The sequence below is a fragment of the Schistocerca cancellata genome, chromosome 2 (assembly GCF_023864275.1).
Source record: "Schistocerca cancellata isolate TAMUIC-IGC-003103 chromosome 2, iqSchCanc2.1, whole genome shotgun sequence".
Taxonomy (NCBI): Eukaryota; Metazoa; Arthropoda; class Insecta; order Orthoptera; family Acrididae; genus Schistocerca; species Schistocerca cancellata.
The window spans coordinates 290,221,197-290,240,246 of NC_064627.1; the positions used below are offsets into that span (position 1 = coordinate 290,221,197).

Genomic DNA, 19,050 nt, shown 5'->3' on the forward strand with positions numbered 1-19,050 from the left:
CGAGGGACATGAGTGGGAAGCAGTGGTTGGTAAGGGAGTGAGAAAGTGTTGTAGCCTCTCCCTGATGTTATTCAATCTGTATATTGAGCAAGCAGTAAAGGAAATGAAAGAAAAGTTCGGGGTAGGTATTAAAATCCATGGAGAAGAAATAAAAACTTTGAGGTTCGCTGAAGACATTGTAATTCTGCCAGAGACAGCAAAGGACTTGGAAGAGCAGTTGAACGGAATGGACAATGTCTTGAAAGGAGGGTATGAGATGAACATCAACAAAAGCAAAATGAAGATAATGGAATGTAGTCGAATTAAGTCGGGTGATGCTGCGGGAATTAGATTAGGAAATGAGACACTTAAAGTAGTAAAGGAGTTTTGCTATTTGGGGAGCAAAATAACTGATGATGGTCGAAGTAGAGAGGATATAAAATGTAGACTGGCAATGGCAAGGAAAGCGTTTCTGAAGAAGAGAAATTTGTTAACATCGAGCATAGATTTAATTGTCAGGAAGTCGTTTCTGAAAGTATTTGTATGCAGTGTAGCTATGTATGGAAGTGAAACATGAACGATAAATAATTTGGACGAGAAGAGAATAGCAGCTTTTGAAATGTGGTGCTACAGAACAATGCTGAAGATTAGATGGGTAGATCACATAACTAATGAGGAGATATTGAATAGAATTGGGGAGAAGAGGAGTTTGTGGCACAACTTGACAAGAAGAAGGGATCGGTTGGTAGGAAATGTTCTGAGGCATCAAGGGATAACCAATTTAGTACTGGAGGGCAGCGTGGAGGGTAAAAATCGTAGAGGGTGACCAAGAGATGAATACACTAAGCAGATTCAGAAGGATGTAGGCTGCAGTATGTACTGGGAGATGATGAGGCTTGCACAGGATAGAGTAGCATGGAGAGCTGCATCAAACCAGTCTCAGGACTGTAGACCACACCAATAACAATACTTTAAACAGAAATTTTTCAGCATAAAGAATTTGTGTGATAAGCATAATGTGCCTCTAACGACACCGCACAGAAGCAACTTAAGTAAAACTGAAAACAAAGAAGAAAAACTTCACCAGTCAAAATGCCTGTTAGCAGTCCTTCTAGGTAGTTCCCTAATGTTGGTCCTCCAAGTGTTAAAATAAAACTTATTTATCTTAAACTGTAGAATTTCATTATAGCCTATCAGACAGGAACCAAGTTTAAATGGCTTCAATCTTCAGTAATTATGCAGAGAAGCGTTTTCCACATTACGCAAGCACAGGAAGCAACTTAAAACCAGGCTTTCAACTGAGGAACATAAAACCAAAAAGCAATTTTGGTAACATTCAAAATCACAAAAAGACAAAATGAAAAACTAGAGGGTATCAGTGGGTATACCTTTTAGCTGTATTTTAGTATGTAATAATGTAAAAGCCAATATATACTTTACACTGTTCCACTGAAAGCTGCAATTACATCATGAGTATGAAAGAATTCAAGTTCATTCTGATAACAGACAGGTGTGTTCAAGTCAGACGATATTCTCGTTGATGTTGAGACTCTTGCGGGGTCACTCAACTGCCATACAAAAACTTGTGAGGAAAGAAAAATGTGTCATATCTACAAATACAAGCCCAGCTATTATCAAGTGACGTAAAGATATGTGAACAGCAGTGTTACAGGTGACAAAATCTATTTTTGTCACTTTAATGTTCTAACAATGTCACAAATTACACTGTGGTTGTTGGAAGATGAGAGCATACTTATCACAGCTGGCAATATCTAACGTCATGAAGTGAATTATTGTACGAGGGCATTTCGAAAAGTAAAGATACAACGGTTTGCAGTCCGGAAATAGAACATTTATTTAGAAAATGTCAGTTACATCTTATTAACTGGATTATTTGTTATTTTTTGACATGATCACCCTCGTTATCCAAACATTTGTTAAGTCGGTGCACAAGCTTTTGTACCCCACAGTCATAGAAGGTTGCCGCCTGTTGTCGGAACCACATTTCAACTTCATCTTTGATCTATTCATCATCGTGGAATGATTTTCCAACAAGATGTGACTTCAGGTAACAGAGGACATAGAAGTCTGTGGGCGCAAGGTTCGGGCTGTATGGCAGATGGTTCAATACGTCCCATTTGAATTGTTTGAGTAGTGCTTTGGTTACAAGCACTGTGTGAGGCCGAGCATTGTCATGAAGCAAGCGGACTCCACTTGTCAGCATTCCCCTGCATTTGTTTTGAATTGCCCTTCGAAGACGTTTCGAAGTCCGGCAATATGCAGCAGCATTAATTGTCGTTCCAGGAGGCATTAATTCCAACAGAAGAACGCCTTTTCTGTCCCAAAAAACGGAAGCCATGATTTTCTTTGCTGAAATCGACATTTTGCATTTCTTGGCTTTTGGTGAATTCAAATGGTGCCATTGCATTGATTGTTGCTTGGATTCAGGTGGCTGGTGATAAACCCACATCTCGTCACCTGTCACAATGTAATCAAGGAACTCATCACCTGCTTCAGCATAGCTTGTGAGGAAGTCGAGTGCAAAGCCCATCCTTTTCTTTGTGTGTTCTTCAATTAACAATTTTCGACCCAGTGCGCACACAATTTCCTGTATCCTAACTTGACAGTCACAACAACAAAGAGTTGTCATTGACACGTCCAGTATGATCTGATGCAATTCTTTCAGTGTGAGATGTCTGTTCGCACGAATTGCTTCCTCTGTTCTCCAAAGAAGGGCATCAAAGATCACAGATGACCGACCTTTTCTTTGTTTGTCATGAACATCGGTCCTACCTTCAGAGAAATGACGACACCATTTCATTACATTTTGTCGATTCATAATGTTCCCATAATCAGAAACAATTTCTTTGTAAATATCCGCAGGTCGCTGACCTTTTGCATGAAGAAAACTTATGACAGAGCGCACTTTGCATTTGGCGGGATTCTGAATCGGCGCAGCCATTTTAAACAAGACCTACTCCAACTAGAAGCAACATTCAACTGCCAAATGACCGCAAGGAGAAAGCCAACGGTTCAAGGTTAACACCAGTGTTGCCAACTTGCTCGCCAAAACTCTTCTGTTCATCTGGCGTACGGTGTAGTTTTACTTTCCGAAATACCCTCGTATTCTCAGTTCACAGCTGCTGTTATGTAGAACGTAATGCTTGTCCTTAAGTCTAAACCTTTTTTAGTTATAAGTACATTTAGACAAACGGTTGAATCTTGCAATACTGCACTCTTACACTTTCTGGTCATAATAATTATAGTTTTTAACAACCAAATGCACCTTAGTGATGGAGGGAGAATAATGTGATTGGAAGGAAACGTTTCTAAGAATGAAGAGTGCCTAGAAGTAGGTGGAAAGTATTTTGAAAATCAAGTAAATAACTTAAATTCAAAATTTTTATGAAACTCCATCTTATTTGATTTCAGAATGACTTCAGATAAATCACAACAGTGGTTGCAGCATTATTTTTACCCACAGTTTTAAATATCAGATGCTTCAAATGGATACATAAAAAAGCTACTTACCACAAGTGGTGGCAAAACACACACATAAAAGACAGTTGTAATTGGCAAGCTTTTGGAGCCAGTGGCTACTCCTTCAGGCAGATGCATTGAAGGGGAAAGAAGAGGGGTGAAGGAAAAGGACTGCAGAGGTCTAGGCAAAACGGGTAGATTTTGGGGAAAGTCACCCAGAGTCTTGGATCAGGGGGGACTTTCCCAAAATCTACCTGTTTTCCTAGACCTCTCCAGTCCTTTTCCCTCACCCACCTTTCTTCCCCTTTAACCCATGCTTGCTAATTACATCAGTTTATTACATCAGTCTTTTGTCTTTTTGTGTGTGTGCTGCCACCACTTGGTGAATAGCTTTTTATCTATCCGATTAAATAATTTGAATATAATAGAGGGAAACATTCCACGTGGGAAAAATATATCTAAAAAGAAAGATGATGAGACTTACCAAACAAAAGCGCTGGCAGGTCGATAGACACACAAACAAACACAAACATACACACAAAATCCTAGCTTTCGCAACCAACGGTTGCCTCGTCAGGAAAGAGGGAAGGAGAGGGAAAGACAAAAGGATATGGGTTTTAAGGGAGAGGGTAAGGAGTCATTCCAATCCCGGGAGCGGAAAGGCTTACCTTAGGGGGAAAAAAGGACAGGTATACACTCGCACTGTGTGTGTGTGTGTGTGCACGCGCGCGAGTGTATACCTGTCCTTTTTTCCCCCTAAGGTAAGTCTTTCCGCTCCCGGGATTGGAATGACTCCTTACCCTCTCCCTTAAAACCCATATCCTTTTGTCTTTCCCTCTCCTTCCCTCTTTCCTGACGAGGCAACCTTTGGTTGCGAAAGCTAGAATTTTGTGTGTATGTTTGTGTTTGTTTGTGTGTCTATCGATTAAATAATTTTGTCAATAATAGATTGTTTTTGTTATTGCAGATACTTTAAATGGTTTTTCAATAATACAAGCATAATGTGTTTTCAAAACACAATAACTACTACAGGATTTTACCTCAACGTGTAAAGTGGTGTAGTCTGAGTATGTGCTCCACCTGGTGTAGCAGGCCATATATTCAGTAGATTATCATTACCACCACTAGCAAGATACCTTCCATCTGGCGACCATTTCAAACCACAAACCTAAACATAGAAATTATGCTTAGAACAGTAGGTTTTATGAGCTGATTAAATCAACAAATACATAACACACAAAACTTTGAACTGGTAGCACACTACCTGCAGTCAACAGGGATCTACATTCAAATCCCAGTCCAGCACATGTTTATTTACATATAATCAAAAATTAAATTTAAGAGACAATAGTACTGCTTTTATATAAATCGATATGGCAACAAATGTTACTCTGATGAGAATTATGTTGTTACCAACGGCACTATTAAGTGCGTTACTTGTACATTTAACACAAACTTTCAATGTAGACAGCTGTTATTTAACTGTAATGACGCAGCTATCAGAAATATGTATTCAGTCCCAGTCTGAAGAACGACCAAATGCACATATGCAGGCAGGCGCGCGCCCGCGCCCGCACACACACACACACACACACACACACACACACACACACACACACACACACACACACACACACGGGGGGGGGGGGGGGGGGTAGAGGAAGATAATGAGAGAATTCCATGTGTGGGAAGGAAGAAAAGGGATGTCTTAAGTGATGGTGGCAGTTTCGGCATCTCACAATAACGACTTTTCTTTCCTCGGCTGTAGTTTAAGCACAGTGTTTAAATATCGATAATTTAAAGGGACTAACCTCAAAATAATTAACACACTCTGAAATATTAAGAATTTTACAATTTGTGGTTTATACAACACAATAAAATTAAATTCCAATGTTAGGTTAATAAAAAAAATAAAAAAATAAACAACAGAATTCCCAGAGACTCTACAAAATTCTTTAAATACCACAGGAAATTTTAGATTTTTTTATAGGTGAAATGTAGTTCCCTGAGAATTCCAGGTTTTCCCAGAAGAACTGCCATCCTGCCGATCTTGCAATGGCAGTTGACTGGTAGCAAGTGCACCCACAGCCCATTGTCTGGATCACTAAACTCTTTCGCCATTCAGCGGTATTCTCATTCCAAATTAATATTAGATGACTAGGTTCTAAAAGCTATTGGTGTTGGGTTTTCAATTTGCGATACTTTTTCCTTGAGTTACCAACAAATGGCAAACTACTAAAACTGAATATGGAAAGTACTGTGATGTTAAACTTTTTGCTGCTATAAAGGTGTTCTCTGTATTCCATGCTGAGAGTAGCTTTTGTTATGGCTGTACTGCTCGCCAAATGCCAGTGTCGGTACCGAGAGACAGAATTCCAGTCAAAATGAAATACTTATCTTCCAATTTTTCAAAAGCTGTTAGGTGATAAAATTTGGTTTTTTCACATTTTACAGTCCAATATCTTCACTCAATAAAGACAATTTATTTTCATTACCCGTCAGACTTCTGTGCTGCATTAAATAAAGTAAAACAATGCGCAAAATATTAAAGAGTTTGCAGTTTATTGAAGAGTCTAAGTTACCAATTTTACTTTTGTAGAGCTATGGCATGCAAACAGACAGATTACAGTTCAGCAAAAGCTGACTATCATTCGCAACATCTACTACAATCTTAACACAAAACTGACATCCAAAAAATATAATTCAGCAGCCCTGTCTACATTGTTGGCATACTCAAAAGTAATGACAAAGCTGCATCCAAAATAAGAACATATATCTACATTCACTGCTGTGGAAAACATTATTTTAAATGTAGTTTCATGGAATGAAGTGGCAGTATTGAAGTAAGTAGGAACATACTGCAAGAGAGAGCTCGTGACATCTGCATTTAAAATTTCAGTGCACTGAATGGCTGGTTGGAGCTTTTTTTTTTTGGTGGGGGTGGGGGTAGGGGGGGGGGGGCGTGTCCATAATCTATCATTACAAAGTGTAAATGGAGGAAGTAAGGCAGCGGACGTAAAACATTTGAACTGTTGGAAGAACATTACATTGCAATGATTGAGCCCGGAGACATATTTAACACTGATGAAACCAGGTATTTTAAAGTACTTCCTCAAAAATGTATTCTTTCAATGGAGAAAAATGTTCTGGGGGTAAAGAAACTCAAGAAAGAAAGGACGATTATGCAATTGTGTGTAAATAATGATTGCCTCTAATAATAGGAAATTCCCAGGAGTTTAATACCTTAAAAAAAAATCCCTTCATTGGGTAAACATCATTTTTAAGAAATGGAAATGTTGTGCTCCTCCCTCCAAGTCCGCAAGTCTCTGGACCTTGGCATAACACACACTGTTAAAGGGAAATACAGATTAGCAATTGTGCAGAAGTCTACTTCATTCCTTGAGAAGAACAACATGTTGAGACTTAGCATTCTACAGGCTATCATATGTTTGTTACTAGTTGAAATTCTGTAACACAAGAGAATGTGTTAAATTGTTTCACAAAGGCTGGCTTTAGTACACCAGTTGCTGTTGATGACAACATTGTTCCAGAAGAAGAATGAAGTAGGCTCACCGATTTTGACAATGTGATGTCACAGGATTGTTTGTTGTGATTATGTCTTAACTTCCACATCTGAGATGGATTCAAGTGAGATGTGCGACATGCTTGTGAAGGAACTCTACGAGGTAGGAGCTGATGGTGGTGAAGAAGAAGAAGAAGAAGAAGAAGAAGAAGACACCATTAGAAATTATTTTTCATTGTACAAAAGGATATTGATAATTAAGACACCAAAATATGCTTTAATTATGATTCTCGTCACTTCTGAGTTCTCTGTCAAATCACCACTTAAGGAAAAAATATTTAGATCCCCAGAGTTTCATTAAAAAGTGGTTTTACTTTATTTACTTCTCCAAAGCAGCCTTCTTCAATTGATAAGTGATCCACATTAACTTGGCAGTTAACACTCAATACACTTCATAAGAATTTTACTTCACACAGAAACTCAGTCTGTATGATACTATAGCAGAGGAAGCTGAATTATTTTTTATACTAAATATTCAATGAATATTGGGTAACAGAAACTCCTCACTACTGTACTGAGCGACATCTGGACACACTGTTTCTACTATCTTCCTATACAGATGTTTGTTATTTGGTAACTTTATGATTTTTACAACAAATGACTGATTTAATTGTTATGTAATTTGCATTGCTAGAGATGTGGATGGAGAGTAAAAAGTAAAATAAGTGAAAACAATTATTTACACACAGCCTTCTGCTATTAAAATAAGAATGATACAAAGAATGTCATCATGAGACCCATTTCTTCACAAGACAAAGGAGCTAAAATTAATTTGTCACTCTAAAGAAGAGTTTGCACATTTTTAATGCTTCCTGACATTATACACATGCCAGATCAGGATTCCAACCCAAACCCTTGTCTTACAATGTGATCGTATAGACGTACAAGGTGTAGCAATAAAGAAACCAGACTCCTGTTCTAACTCTCAATTGGAAAAAAAAATTCCACGACTGAAATGTAGCCCCTCTCAGATCCCTGCACCGCTCCATGTGAATTTTTCACTGTTGGAAACAGTGCTGCAAGTATTGTTCTGTTATGCTGTTGAGGAGGCTCATTATTTTTTCCTTCACTGCATCCACGGACTCAAATCTGGTTCCTTTGACTGCAGACTTCAGCAGTTGTGAGGATTCTTGGCACCACTTTAGCACAAACTTTTGTCAGGCCCAGATCATCATGCAATACCTGTCTAACGGTTTCCTTATTGAAGCATGCAAATTCTGAAGTTGCTCAAATGCGCAGGCAGTGGTCTTCTCAAACAATTCTACCGACCTTCTCCACATTCCCTTCAGGTTTTGAAGTGGAAGGACCACCCAATATCAGAGTGTCTTCGACATCTTCCCTACTGTCCTTTAACCTCTTAACCCACTCGAAAACTTGTGCAAAGGTAAGACACTGATCACCGTAAACTTGTTTCTATAAATCAAACTTCTGTGGCAGATTTTCTGTTTTGTGAGGCATTTGAGGTTAACACGTTCCACTTTAGAGTGTAGCATAATTCTGACAGTTCAGACACTGCCCATTTCGAAGGCAGCTCACAGCCAGACTAACCACCACAACGGCGTGAAATTTTGTATGCATGTCAGTCCCAAGATTATTCCTCCACTCTTCTCTTTGCCATTGGCAAAGCCGGAAATGCGATCAACAACCAGTCTGATTACCTTATTGCCACACTTCGTATACTCAAATATGTCACAAAAGAACTGCATGTGAAAGACTAGGATCCAGATCAGGGTGCTGATCTAGTACACATCTTTTCCCTGGCTGGAAAGAATATTTGTAATATAACACAGGATATGCTACAAAGTCTGTTTGCCAGGAACTGCACAATATCACCTTTCCTTCCCTTTGGAGTCCAATTCCATGATTCACACCAGGTATTAGGTCAAATGTACAACTACATCATGCACAGTAATTAAGCATAGCTAAACAATATAATAATATTTAGTTCCCTCTGAGTAAGTCAACATACCATTCACTTGTTAATAACTCTTATTTCTTATTTTGATGAATAGTAGTTGTGAGACTTAGAATTTGTGACAATAACCTGAAGAATTGTTACTAACTTTAAAGTAAAATGAATGATAATGCCACAGTAACTATGCTGTGCATGCATTAATATACAAACCTCTTGGGTATGTCCTGCCAATGTGGCCACAATATGTTCTTTCACACGGACATCATGATGAATTATGTGGCCACTGCGGGATCCTGAAGAAAGGATGTATGAGTTCCACGATAAAGCTCCAACTCTAGCAGAATGGCCATCAAGTAGACGAAGACGTCTCATAGCTGAACAGTCCCAAAGCTGTAAAACATTTTTTTTTTGTTTTTTGTTTTTAAGATTAACCAAGCATAAGTTCATTTTATCACAGCATCCTGACAATAGCATTAACCTTCACTCATTTTATCTTTCCACAGTGTGTTCAAAAGACATTAAAAAAAACTAAATACAATTCTAATTCAAACACTAATAACTTCTCACTAAAAATGTATTTGAAATGCAGAGACAGACAAAAATATAAGCAAGTAATTGCCATGAGAGTAAAGAAAAGAATAATATTTGAGAGAATCCAGACAATTCTTGAATAAAGAGCTTGTGTTTCCAGCCACATCAGGTGATTAAAATTTCACAATCTTTCAGCCAAGCACTACTTGGCAATTGTCAAGTGGTATGACTGCCAATGGGCTGCTGGTATGCCCCTTATATAGACTAACTGCTGGCTGGGACGTCACTGGTGCTTGCGGCATCCCCATGTATGGACATACGTTTACTGAGTATTCAATGTGCCCACTTCAACCATTTGACTGCTGGATCCCATGCCATGCTGAGCTGTAAGCCACCATGTATATTTAAGGTATTATCAGTGATTTTTATTACGATGACTTCTTTAAACACAGTCCTAGCCGTTAGTGCGAGCCACTACAGATGTTTCATCAAATTTCATCCAGTGACTTTTCTTAAGCATGCTTAGCTAAAGCAGATCTCTCAGCATAATGGAGGCCTCTCATGCTCCTTCCTGCATTTTTTCACACCGCATACTGTTTGTTTGATGTAAGATTTACCACACTCACAAGGTACCTTGTAGATCCCAGGTGTTGAGACATGCTGCTGCTTCGACTGGTCTCAGTAATTGACGAATTTTTGTCGGAGCCCTGAAAATACATTTTATCTCTCTTCCGCACGTGAGTTATCTTGCCTGACACAAGGCTACAGAAATCAACTTCCTTTTCCTGCTCCTCATCGGGTTTTATTGTGATTATTGCTTGAAATCACTTCATTTATTTGATGAACATTGTAGCCTTTTAAATTTAAGGCCTTGTGTAGATGGCTCAGCTCAAGGGGGCAGGTTATCCATATGATATTCTTGCACAACACACCAGTGTTCGAACACAATGCCAGATGATGACTGATGGCATGCAAATACAGATCAGTATGGGTGGGTTGTCTATGCTGTGGCCCAGGCATCCATTTCATTGAGGCAGATGGTTTAGCTCCATGGTAAACTGGATGTTACTGTTATTGCCACTCAGGTGTTCCATAAACTCTTCAAGTTTCTCATGTCTGTGAGCCAAAAGACGAACATGTCGTCACCATTTCGAAAGAAACAACTAGCCTTTTTAATTTCTGTTCCTTTGTCAGATCGTTTTAATCAATGTGTTCACTGTTTCAATTATTCTTATTTCTTCTTTCCTATCATTGTTTTTCCACTTGTAATCCTTGTGCATGTGACAGTGGCATACCGAACATACTCTTAACTGGCGCCTGGGGCACAACACTTCATTCATGAACCCCCCTCCCCTCAACGTGTGCCTTCTGTCATAATTGCTGAGACCTGAATCATCAGTTCAGGTCAGTAGAACTGTTAAATTGCACTTGTAAGAGCCCGTGTTAAAAACCTCAGGTAAAAATAAAGAGTGTGCCTGGTGAGGGAAAGAAACAAGTGCAAATATCATTTATTACAAACAAAAAGGGGAAGTTTTGACTAGCTATGAGAAAGGCAAATGTGACATTCAGCATGCTTTGGGATTTTTAGAATCCACTGTGAGAATTGTTCGTGACGATGCAGTATCACCACAAAAAACTGCTCAAGGTTCAACAAGAGCCAAATCTCGCTCTCAGTTGGTGGAAAGAATATAAAAAATGAGAAGCTATTGAATTGAACTGCACAATCAATAGCACATGCCTCTCTCTGGAGCTGCTATTCAAGCAAAAGCCGAGAGCTTGTATGCAGATTTACTGAAAGAAGATTATTCAGCACCTTTCTTGGACAGCTCAGGTTAATTTGATTACTTCAAGCACTGTTTTCGCTTTCACTACACTAAAAATGACAGGAAAGACAGTAGTGGGACGTAAAGTTGGAGTGCAGAAAATTAGAAAGAGGTTTAAATAAATAGTGAGAGAAAAAGGTTGTACTGTGAAACAATTATCAACCTTGATGAAACAAAGTTATTTTGGAAATTAACATCTAGATGCATATCCACTTCTACTGTAGAAAAACAAGGCCACCAAGTCCTGCTGCACCCGCCTTGTAGAGGTTTCGTAATTAAAATGCCTTATGATCTACTTTCAAGATCTTAGGGTGCTAAGGGGTTGTTATAATCGCTGGCTGGGAGTTCATTCAAGAAGGAATAATGATTTTAGTTGCTAAAAACATTCAACAGTCTATATCACACTGAAATTTCTTTATTTAAGACAATTAGTTTGTCAAACCCAAAATATTTAAAAAACACAGCAAGTTGTGCAAATGGCCATATATCTCTCTCAGCTGCTTGTTACATCATGAAAAGGTACATTACACACCATCTGAAGTGTATTTTCACTGGTTAGAATATGTTCAGCTTATGTAAACAGATGTGCTATTATGTACTCTGTTTCTAATTGAACAAGCATCTATGAGCAATATATAAAAATTTAACACTAAAACCCACAACAATACACTAAAATAATTGAATTTTCTCATTTTGAGAAAGCCGAAGAAATGATCCATTTTAGAAATGCTGCACAATGTAGGTGTTCACGTACTTCACTGTAACCTGCGTGAAATGACTGATTACACATTGTTTATTATAATTTAATGTTTTAACACTGACTTTGTTGGAGATTTAATGTGTGTAAAAACAGATGGAACCTGTTACAGACAGGAAAGTAAACACCCCACAATCATTCTGGTTAATAGGAAAGGTCTTAAGAGAAACCAGACTGGAGCATCATATTGGAATGTTGGCAACAACCTGTTGTTTTACTAACCTACTGGATTATAATGAGACTTCATTGTCTGTTATTCTCCATATGTTATTCTCTTAACCTACCTGTTTAACATGCTTTCGTTCAGTAGACTGCAATTAAACACAACATACCCTTGGTACGTGTGCTCAAAGGATGTAAAAATGTTGTTACAGAATAACAAAGGCAGTTCTCCTTTAACTTAATTGTACCCAGTGTATCACAAACACTGCAGTGTAACATTGATCTGGTAATATCTGGTGGCTAATTTTAACAAGCCTGTCAAATAAGATGTGGTATCTTATGAGGCTAATTATTGTTTAACACATATTCAACTGCCCAACTATAATATTATATTAATTTTTTGTCTGTAATGGCCTGCACCAATGCCTTATTTTTCTGTCAAGAGTATGACTGGCATTTCAGCAACTGGGTAACAGCAATAATACTGTCTGTGCTCTACCTGTTCTAAGGAAGGGACCAACTATATGTTTTTTTAGGGAAATATATTGAAAATCTAATACATCACAATGTCAACTAATTGTATCATTAATGCCTATCAGAAAGAACTATTCAATATGTCTTACTCCTGTTATTCCTTTGCTTGTTGCTACTGCCAAAACCTCCCCTTCCTGAATCCATGAAAGTGAACATACATAATCACTTCCTTCCAGAACAAGAAGCTGCTCTATTTCTCCAGTGTGAGCATTCCACAGGTACACACCACTGCCCAAGGCAACAGCCAAAATGTTATGTGCACCCCAGTCAATCAGATTAAGATCTGTAAAACAAATTATGTATGAACAACACTGTAAAATGACTATCTTAAGTTTTTGAACAATGGAAACTCCAGCTAGGAATATCAACATTTGTCACACCTATTAAACACGTCACTAGTTTTGGACAAAAATATTGTTACATATAAACACAATTTAAGCCCCAAGGTGGATAAGTATCTTACTTTGTTCCACTAATAATCCTTGTTACTCACAGTAATCATCCATAATGTCAGGTGCATCAAGTATACGATCTGGTGTCATCGGAATGTAGCGTGTTGTGCTCTTTACAGAGCCTGGAGTTTTTGAATGACTGTAGACAACCTTTAAGGAGTTTTGATGACCCTAAAATGAAATATAAGAGCTTCATAACTTCTAGAATACCATCACTGGGTAACAATTTTGATCTACAAATAATATTTTAAAATTTTTGTTACCTCTGGAGCATTTGGTGCTTTATTCTGATAGCAAAGCACTCTTGTCTTGTTAATATCTGCTCCATGAAGGTTTTCTGACATGATGCGTTGTTTATCTCTTTTGGACGGACTCAGCAGTTCTTCATTTTCTTGCTCCTGATTTATCTAAGAAGAAATTACAAAATAAATTATTTTCATATTTAAAAGCACAATAATTATGAAATTCCTACTGTAGTAAAAGCAAATTTTTATCATTTTATGCACTCTGCATAAAAAAAACCAGACAATTGTAATTATAAACAGAAACGAGAGTTAAGTGCAGCCAGTAATGGTTGGTTGATCACTTAGCACGATATGCTACAACGTTGTGGAATGAGTAAGTTTATGGAATGTTAACTTAACTGGGATGTCAATACGGTTGTATTGCAACCATTTATGGATGAGTCCACAAAAAATAAAATTTAATTTAATGACAACATAAGCTTCAAGTCTCTAAATAAAATCCCTGTGGAATAGAAGATGTTCCCCAGAATTAACTTTTTCAGCTCACTTTCTAATTTAACTATGTCACTTGATTTGTTATTCAATATCACTAGACCGAAGAATTTGGTTCCAGCATTAATCATCATTTTCGGAAATAAAGTAAATTTAAAAGAAAAGTAATTTAAGTTTTTCTTTTTTTTTTCGTAGTACTGAAACTGTGGATGTCATTAATCCTTCTGATATGTAATGGGTTATCTATAACAAATTTCATGAGAGAAAATATGTACTCTGAAGTTATGATAAACAACTCTGTGTAGATTTGTCTACGATATGGTGAGAGAGCACCATATATTATTCTTATGGTAATGCTACACTCTAGTGCTGTGAAGACTATTATTTGTTGTGACCATGTTGGCAAAGTTTAGGAACCATGGTTATGTGGAATAATAACTTGCATTTTCTGCTCCCAGTGACATTTATTTACTTCATGTTTAACTTAACACATTGCAACATGTTTCAAGCACAGTTTGCTCATCATGCATTTACACATACAGATGTTATTTAATGATAAAATGTCTTAGTCTAAATTAACCTATAACAGGTTTTGTTCACCATTCTGCTTTTGAAGTGGTTACTGGGGCATTTGTGGCTGGGGATGAGAGGGAGGGGAGGGGGGGGGGGGGTAGTGGATAGCCAGAAATCCAAACCCAGTGTTGTCTTCTGCTGGCATAGATCTGTGCCTCTTAGAAGCAATTGATACTACAGCCTGTGTGGGATGCAGATAGTTTTTCGTCAGTTGTTATGGTGTGATAATCTTGTGATACACTTTTTTGTGTGTCAGTCATTCACACACTATTCTGATGTCCCAGAGCTTCATCTGCTTCACTGTTACACTGGCAGTCAGCTGCTGTTCAACATTACACTACTGCACTGCTTAATCCAACACTGTTTTTACATACTTTCACTGCATAAACATTTCTCAATATAAGTAAACAATACATCTTAAATATAATACAGCAGTCTTGCAGCCTGTGGATAAATACTGACTATCATTTCTTTCCAGCAATATTAACTATACTGTCAGTCTAATAGTCATTTGTTTGACACTAGCAGATATTAACTCCACTGTATTAGTACTGGTTTAAGACTAAGAAATTTGTGGCCTTTGAGTTATCATGAATAATATCAATTTTTTGTATTACGAATGAAAATGTCCATATCTTCCGCAATATCCATCATCTAGCTTTTTTCAGTTTTGTGCAAAATTTCAATGTTACCTTCGATTTTCAAAGGATTGCATGTGTCAATGCGTGTTGCTACTGTTCATTTGTTACAGCAGTATAGTCTGTAGCAGTCTATACGTTTCTTAAATCAAGTTCTGAAATTTCTGGCTGTTTTGACTGTATGTTATTTGTTACATTCATTGCAGTTAATTTTGTTAATGCCAGATGCTATGTCAGTGGCTTTATATATGAGTAAGCCTCCTAAAGCTAATTTTTTTACATGTGTGTTTTTTAATAACATAGCTAATTTGTTGGACATTATATGAAGATATGGCATTTTAACATATTTAATAACCGAGGTTCTGCGACTAGTTTGTTGGTGGTGTTCAGCTTCTTTTTTCTTAATTCGCTGTGACATTGTATAATGGCTGAAGAATCATATCCTTTGTTTAATGCATTGGCATAATCCGTGTATCACTTCAGGCAGGGGGGTTACCTTCATAGTCTCTGCAGTTATTGAATTTAGCACATGTTAAAACTAAAGAGTAAGTAAGAAATACGTATTTTTTGTTTTCTCCAAAAAAATTCCTGCACTGAGATTCAGGCCTCCAAAGATGGCACTGCGAACACCATTCTGAAGATGCTAATTTTGGAATTTTTTTAAAAATGTATCTCTGTAATAGTTCTAGATATTTTGTTAGAGTTTTTTTATTTGAAAGATAATTACTTTATGATTACAGTGGTATCTTCTGTTTGGACATATCTGTCAAAGTTATTTTGCTGTCACCTTTTGAATTTTTTATAATTCACAAATTTTTTCTCTTCAAAGATGCCAATCTAGAAAAGTTGATTTTTTTCTGTAAATAGTACCATGTAGTACTACATTCTCTGTAAAGGAGAGCTTCCACTTTTAAGTTGGACAGGTTTTATTTAAAAAAATAATTTTTGTTAACTTTCAAGGGTAATGTATGCCTTCACTGAAATTGTTTCTTACTATGTTCTTTGTTACAATGTTTATTTCTATTGCCTTTGTTGCAATTATTTCTTATCACTTTCTTTGTTGCAGCTATTTCTCACATTTTGTTGTAGTTTGTCAGTTCCTTTGTCGTGGTTGTTCACTGCAGGTTTATGTATTTTCATTGTTCAGTGCTAATTTGTTTACTGAAGAGGCTTCTGAGAAATCCGAGACCATCCAGTGAGTTCCGTGTTTTTGTGAGGAATTTGCCAGTTGGCACAGTTGCAGTGTGTTTTGTGAAAACGACTGTTTGAAACATCTTCTGACAGGGGCCACAGGAGAGTGAAGAGTGGTGTATAAGACATTTAAAAAAACTTTGTTCAGGTCAGGAATAAGTGTTCATTTGAAGCCTCTGTTTCAAAGATAATATGTTTCCAGTGACGACTTTGTGTGTTCTAAATGTTTTGACCTAACAACAACAACAACAACAACGTGAAGCCTTCCATGCTGCAGATGATTCAGATTTTGCATCAATAGAGGAAGAATTAAATACCCTGAATCAGTCAACTACAGAGCTGTGTTATAGTCCCATTAAGAAACCGTGGTCAGTGAAGCCGAGTCAAACTCTACGCATCAAGAAAGTGCAGAGAAATTACTGAAGCTGTGGATGAATACACTACAGCAAAACTGACCACACTCTTCGAAGTAAGAATTCCATCTTCAGAGGAAAATGAACCAAAGCACTCTTGCACCCCTTGCCACGAATTTTTCACAAATATCAATTCAGCTGTTGAATATTGTGCATCCTACAGTGAAAAGGTGCAAGTTGTAACTATTATTCCACAGACATTTTCAAAGAAAACAACTTTGAACCACGTTCCATCAGTATCAAAGTACATGGTAGACAAATCAAGAAATGTGAGATCTGTAAAATGAGTCTTTGGAAGACCAGATCCCTATTATCGTCATCCTGTAGAAGCAGCTCAAGTTCAAATAGTGCAGTCATTTTACCTGCAATATAAATGGGACTGTTCTCAACAGAGTGCCAACGAAAAAGACACTATAACTGCAACAGTTGAAGGTCAAAAAGTTGTGAAAGTAAAGAGGTACATAACTCTCAGTATTAAAGAAACTTTTGCAATTTATAAGAGCAACTATACAACTTCACATATTGGAAGATCAAAATATTATGCGTTACAACCTAAGTGGGTAGTTCCACACCCACCTAGAAATGTCTGTTTATGTGTGTACTACGCGAATTTTGAACTTTGTGTGGTAACTTTGAAGAATTTATTGGAGCACGTGACATATGACACCTTGGTTGGGTGTGTGAAGTCATTAGTAGTCTGTGACAAAGTGAGAGACTTGTTTGTTTCAAGAAGGTGGTGATTGCCCTGGAAATGGAGGACTGTCTTTACAGATGCTTGGCCTGAAAGATGTAGCAGATAAGTCTGCAGAAATTACATATGCAATATGGGAGGAAAATAAACTAATTAAGAAAATTGTTGTCTTTGACAATTTCATTGATGAACTTGGTAAATGGTCAGTGAAAGCAGTAACACAGCAGCATCTGAAGAATTGCAACAACAACACATTGCAGAAATGAAAGGGTGTGTACAGGCTGAAGAACTGTGTTTAGTGCTTTACTATGATTTTGATGAGAACTGGTCTGTAATTCTCCCACAAGAAGTACAAGGGTATCATTGGAGTAATGAACAGGTTTCAATTTTTACAGGAGTGACATATTTTCAAAACAAGACCATAAGTGTTGCAGTTAAAAGTTATGACACAGGGCATGACTCGGCACAAGCTTTGCTAGCGATGTGCAAAATTCTTCAACTGCAAACAGGGGCCGAGAAGACCATTATTTCTGATGGTGCTCCTAGTCATTTTAAAAATCATTACCAGCTGTTTGAATTAAGTTGCTTGTGCCAGCTGACTGGGTATACAGCGCTATTTGTCATGGGAAGGGGTCTTGTGATGGTATAGGCGGCCTGCTGAAGCACTATGCTATAAAACAATCTTTCCAGTCCAAATACAGCTGCAATTCAGAATGCTAAGGATTTTACAAAAGTTGTGAAACCTTACACATCCACACCCCTCATTCTTTTGTCCAAAGAGGAAATCGAAGAATTCAAAGAACAGAATACAGAAGAATGGGCCATACAAACTACTCCTGTGAAAGGAATTTAGAAGACAAATTTTTGGACCCAAAGTGATGGGCAAACTCGCACTGCACACACTTTAAAGAGCAAGAAAGAAGAAATTTTGTTTGTTCGGCCAACACCTCAGAAACAGTAAGATAATATTCAGATTCACAACCTGAGACGGGGGATGTTTGTGGTTGCGTGTGTATGGCTGTGACTGGTGGATTGCAGAGATTATGGACACTAGTTACGAGTTAAACGAAATTGTAGTGGACTTTATGCTACCACATGGACCAGCTGCTGGATATAGATTTCCAGTTGAAGGACAGCAGCAATGCCATCATCAGTGCTCACTCCCTGTTCACAATATTTTGAGGATTGTACGTGCTCCAGTTCCTATTGGTTCAACAGGAAGGCATCACTCTATATCAAAGGAAGATACTGAAGCAGTGGAACACATTTTTAGTTCATTGACTGGCTAATTTCAGAGCACATCGAAGTTGTATAAATTGAAACCTTGAAGTTTTTGGACCTTTCACATAAATTTTGGAACCATTTAAAATGCTTGAAAGCCAAGTTTCTTCCTTATCATTCAAAACTAAAATTATGTTAAATAAGGCTAGGTTTTGATTTTTATGAGCCTGTTATGTGACAATGTGGTAATAAATCAGGTTTTACGTATGGCAAAAATTTCAGTTGTTTGTAAAACCTGTTCAACCTAAAAGTGGAAGCTCCCCTTTTCAGGTAATGTAGACGTATATGGTACTGATCAACAGGGAAAGAA

At 37.6% G+C, this 19,050-nt stretch overlaps 1 protein-coding gene across 6 annotated transcripts in view; it reads right to left on the minus strand.

Annotated features, from left to right (window-relative positions):
• LOC126161644 (cell division cycle protein 20 homolog) overlaps window positions 1-19,050 on the minus strand; it is a 93,377-nt gene that overhangs the window by 14,455 nt on the left and 59,872 nt on the right. For all 6 annotated transcript variants that reach the window (XM_049917619.1, XM_049917620.1, XM_049917622.1 and 3 more), the window contains exons 5-9: window positions 13,480-13,623; window positions 13,258-13,387; window positions 12,854-13,047; window positions 9,168-9,347; window positions 4,500-4,627 (exon numbers count right to left, since the gene is read on the minus strand). In XM_049917619.1, coding sequence (XP_049773576.1) covers window positions 4,500-4,627; window positions 9,168-9,347; window positions 12,854-13,047; window positions 13,258-13,387; window positions 13,480-13,623 — 776 coding nt within the window. The remainder of the gene's footprint in view (window positions 1-4,499; window positions 4,628-9,167; window positions 9,348-12,853; window positions 13,048-13,257; window positions 13,388-13,479; window positions 13,624-19,050) is intronic.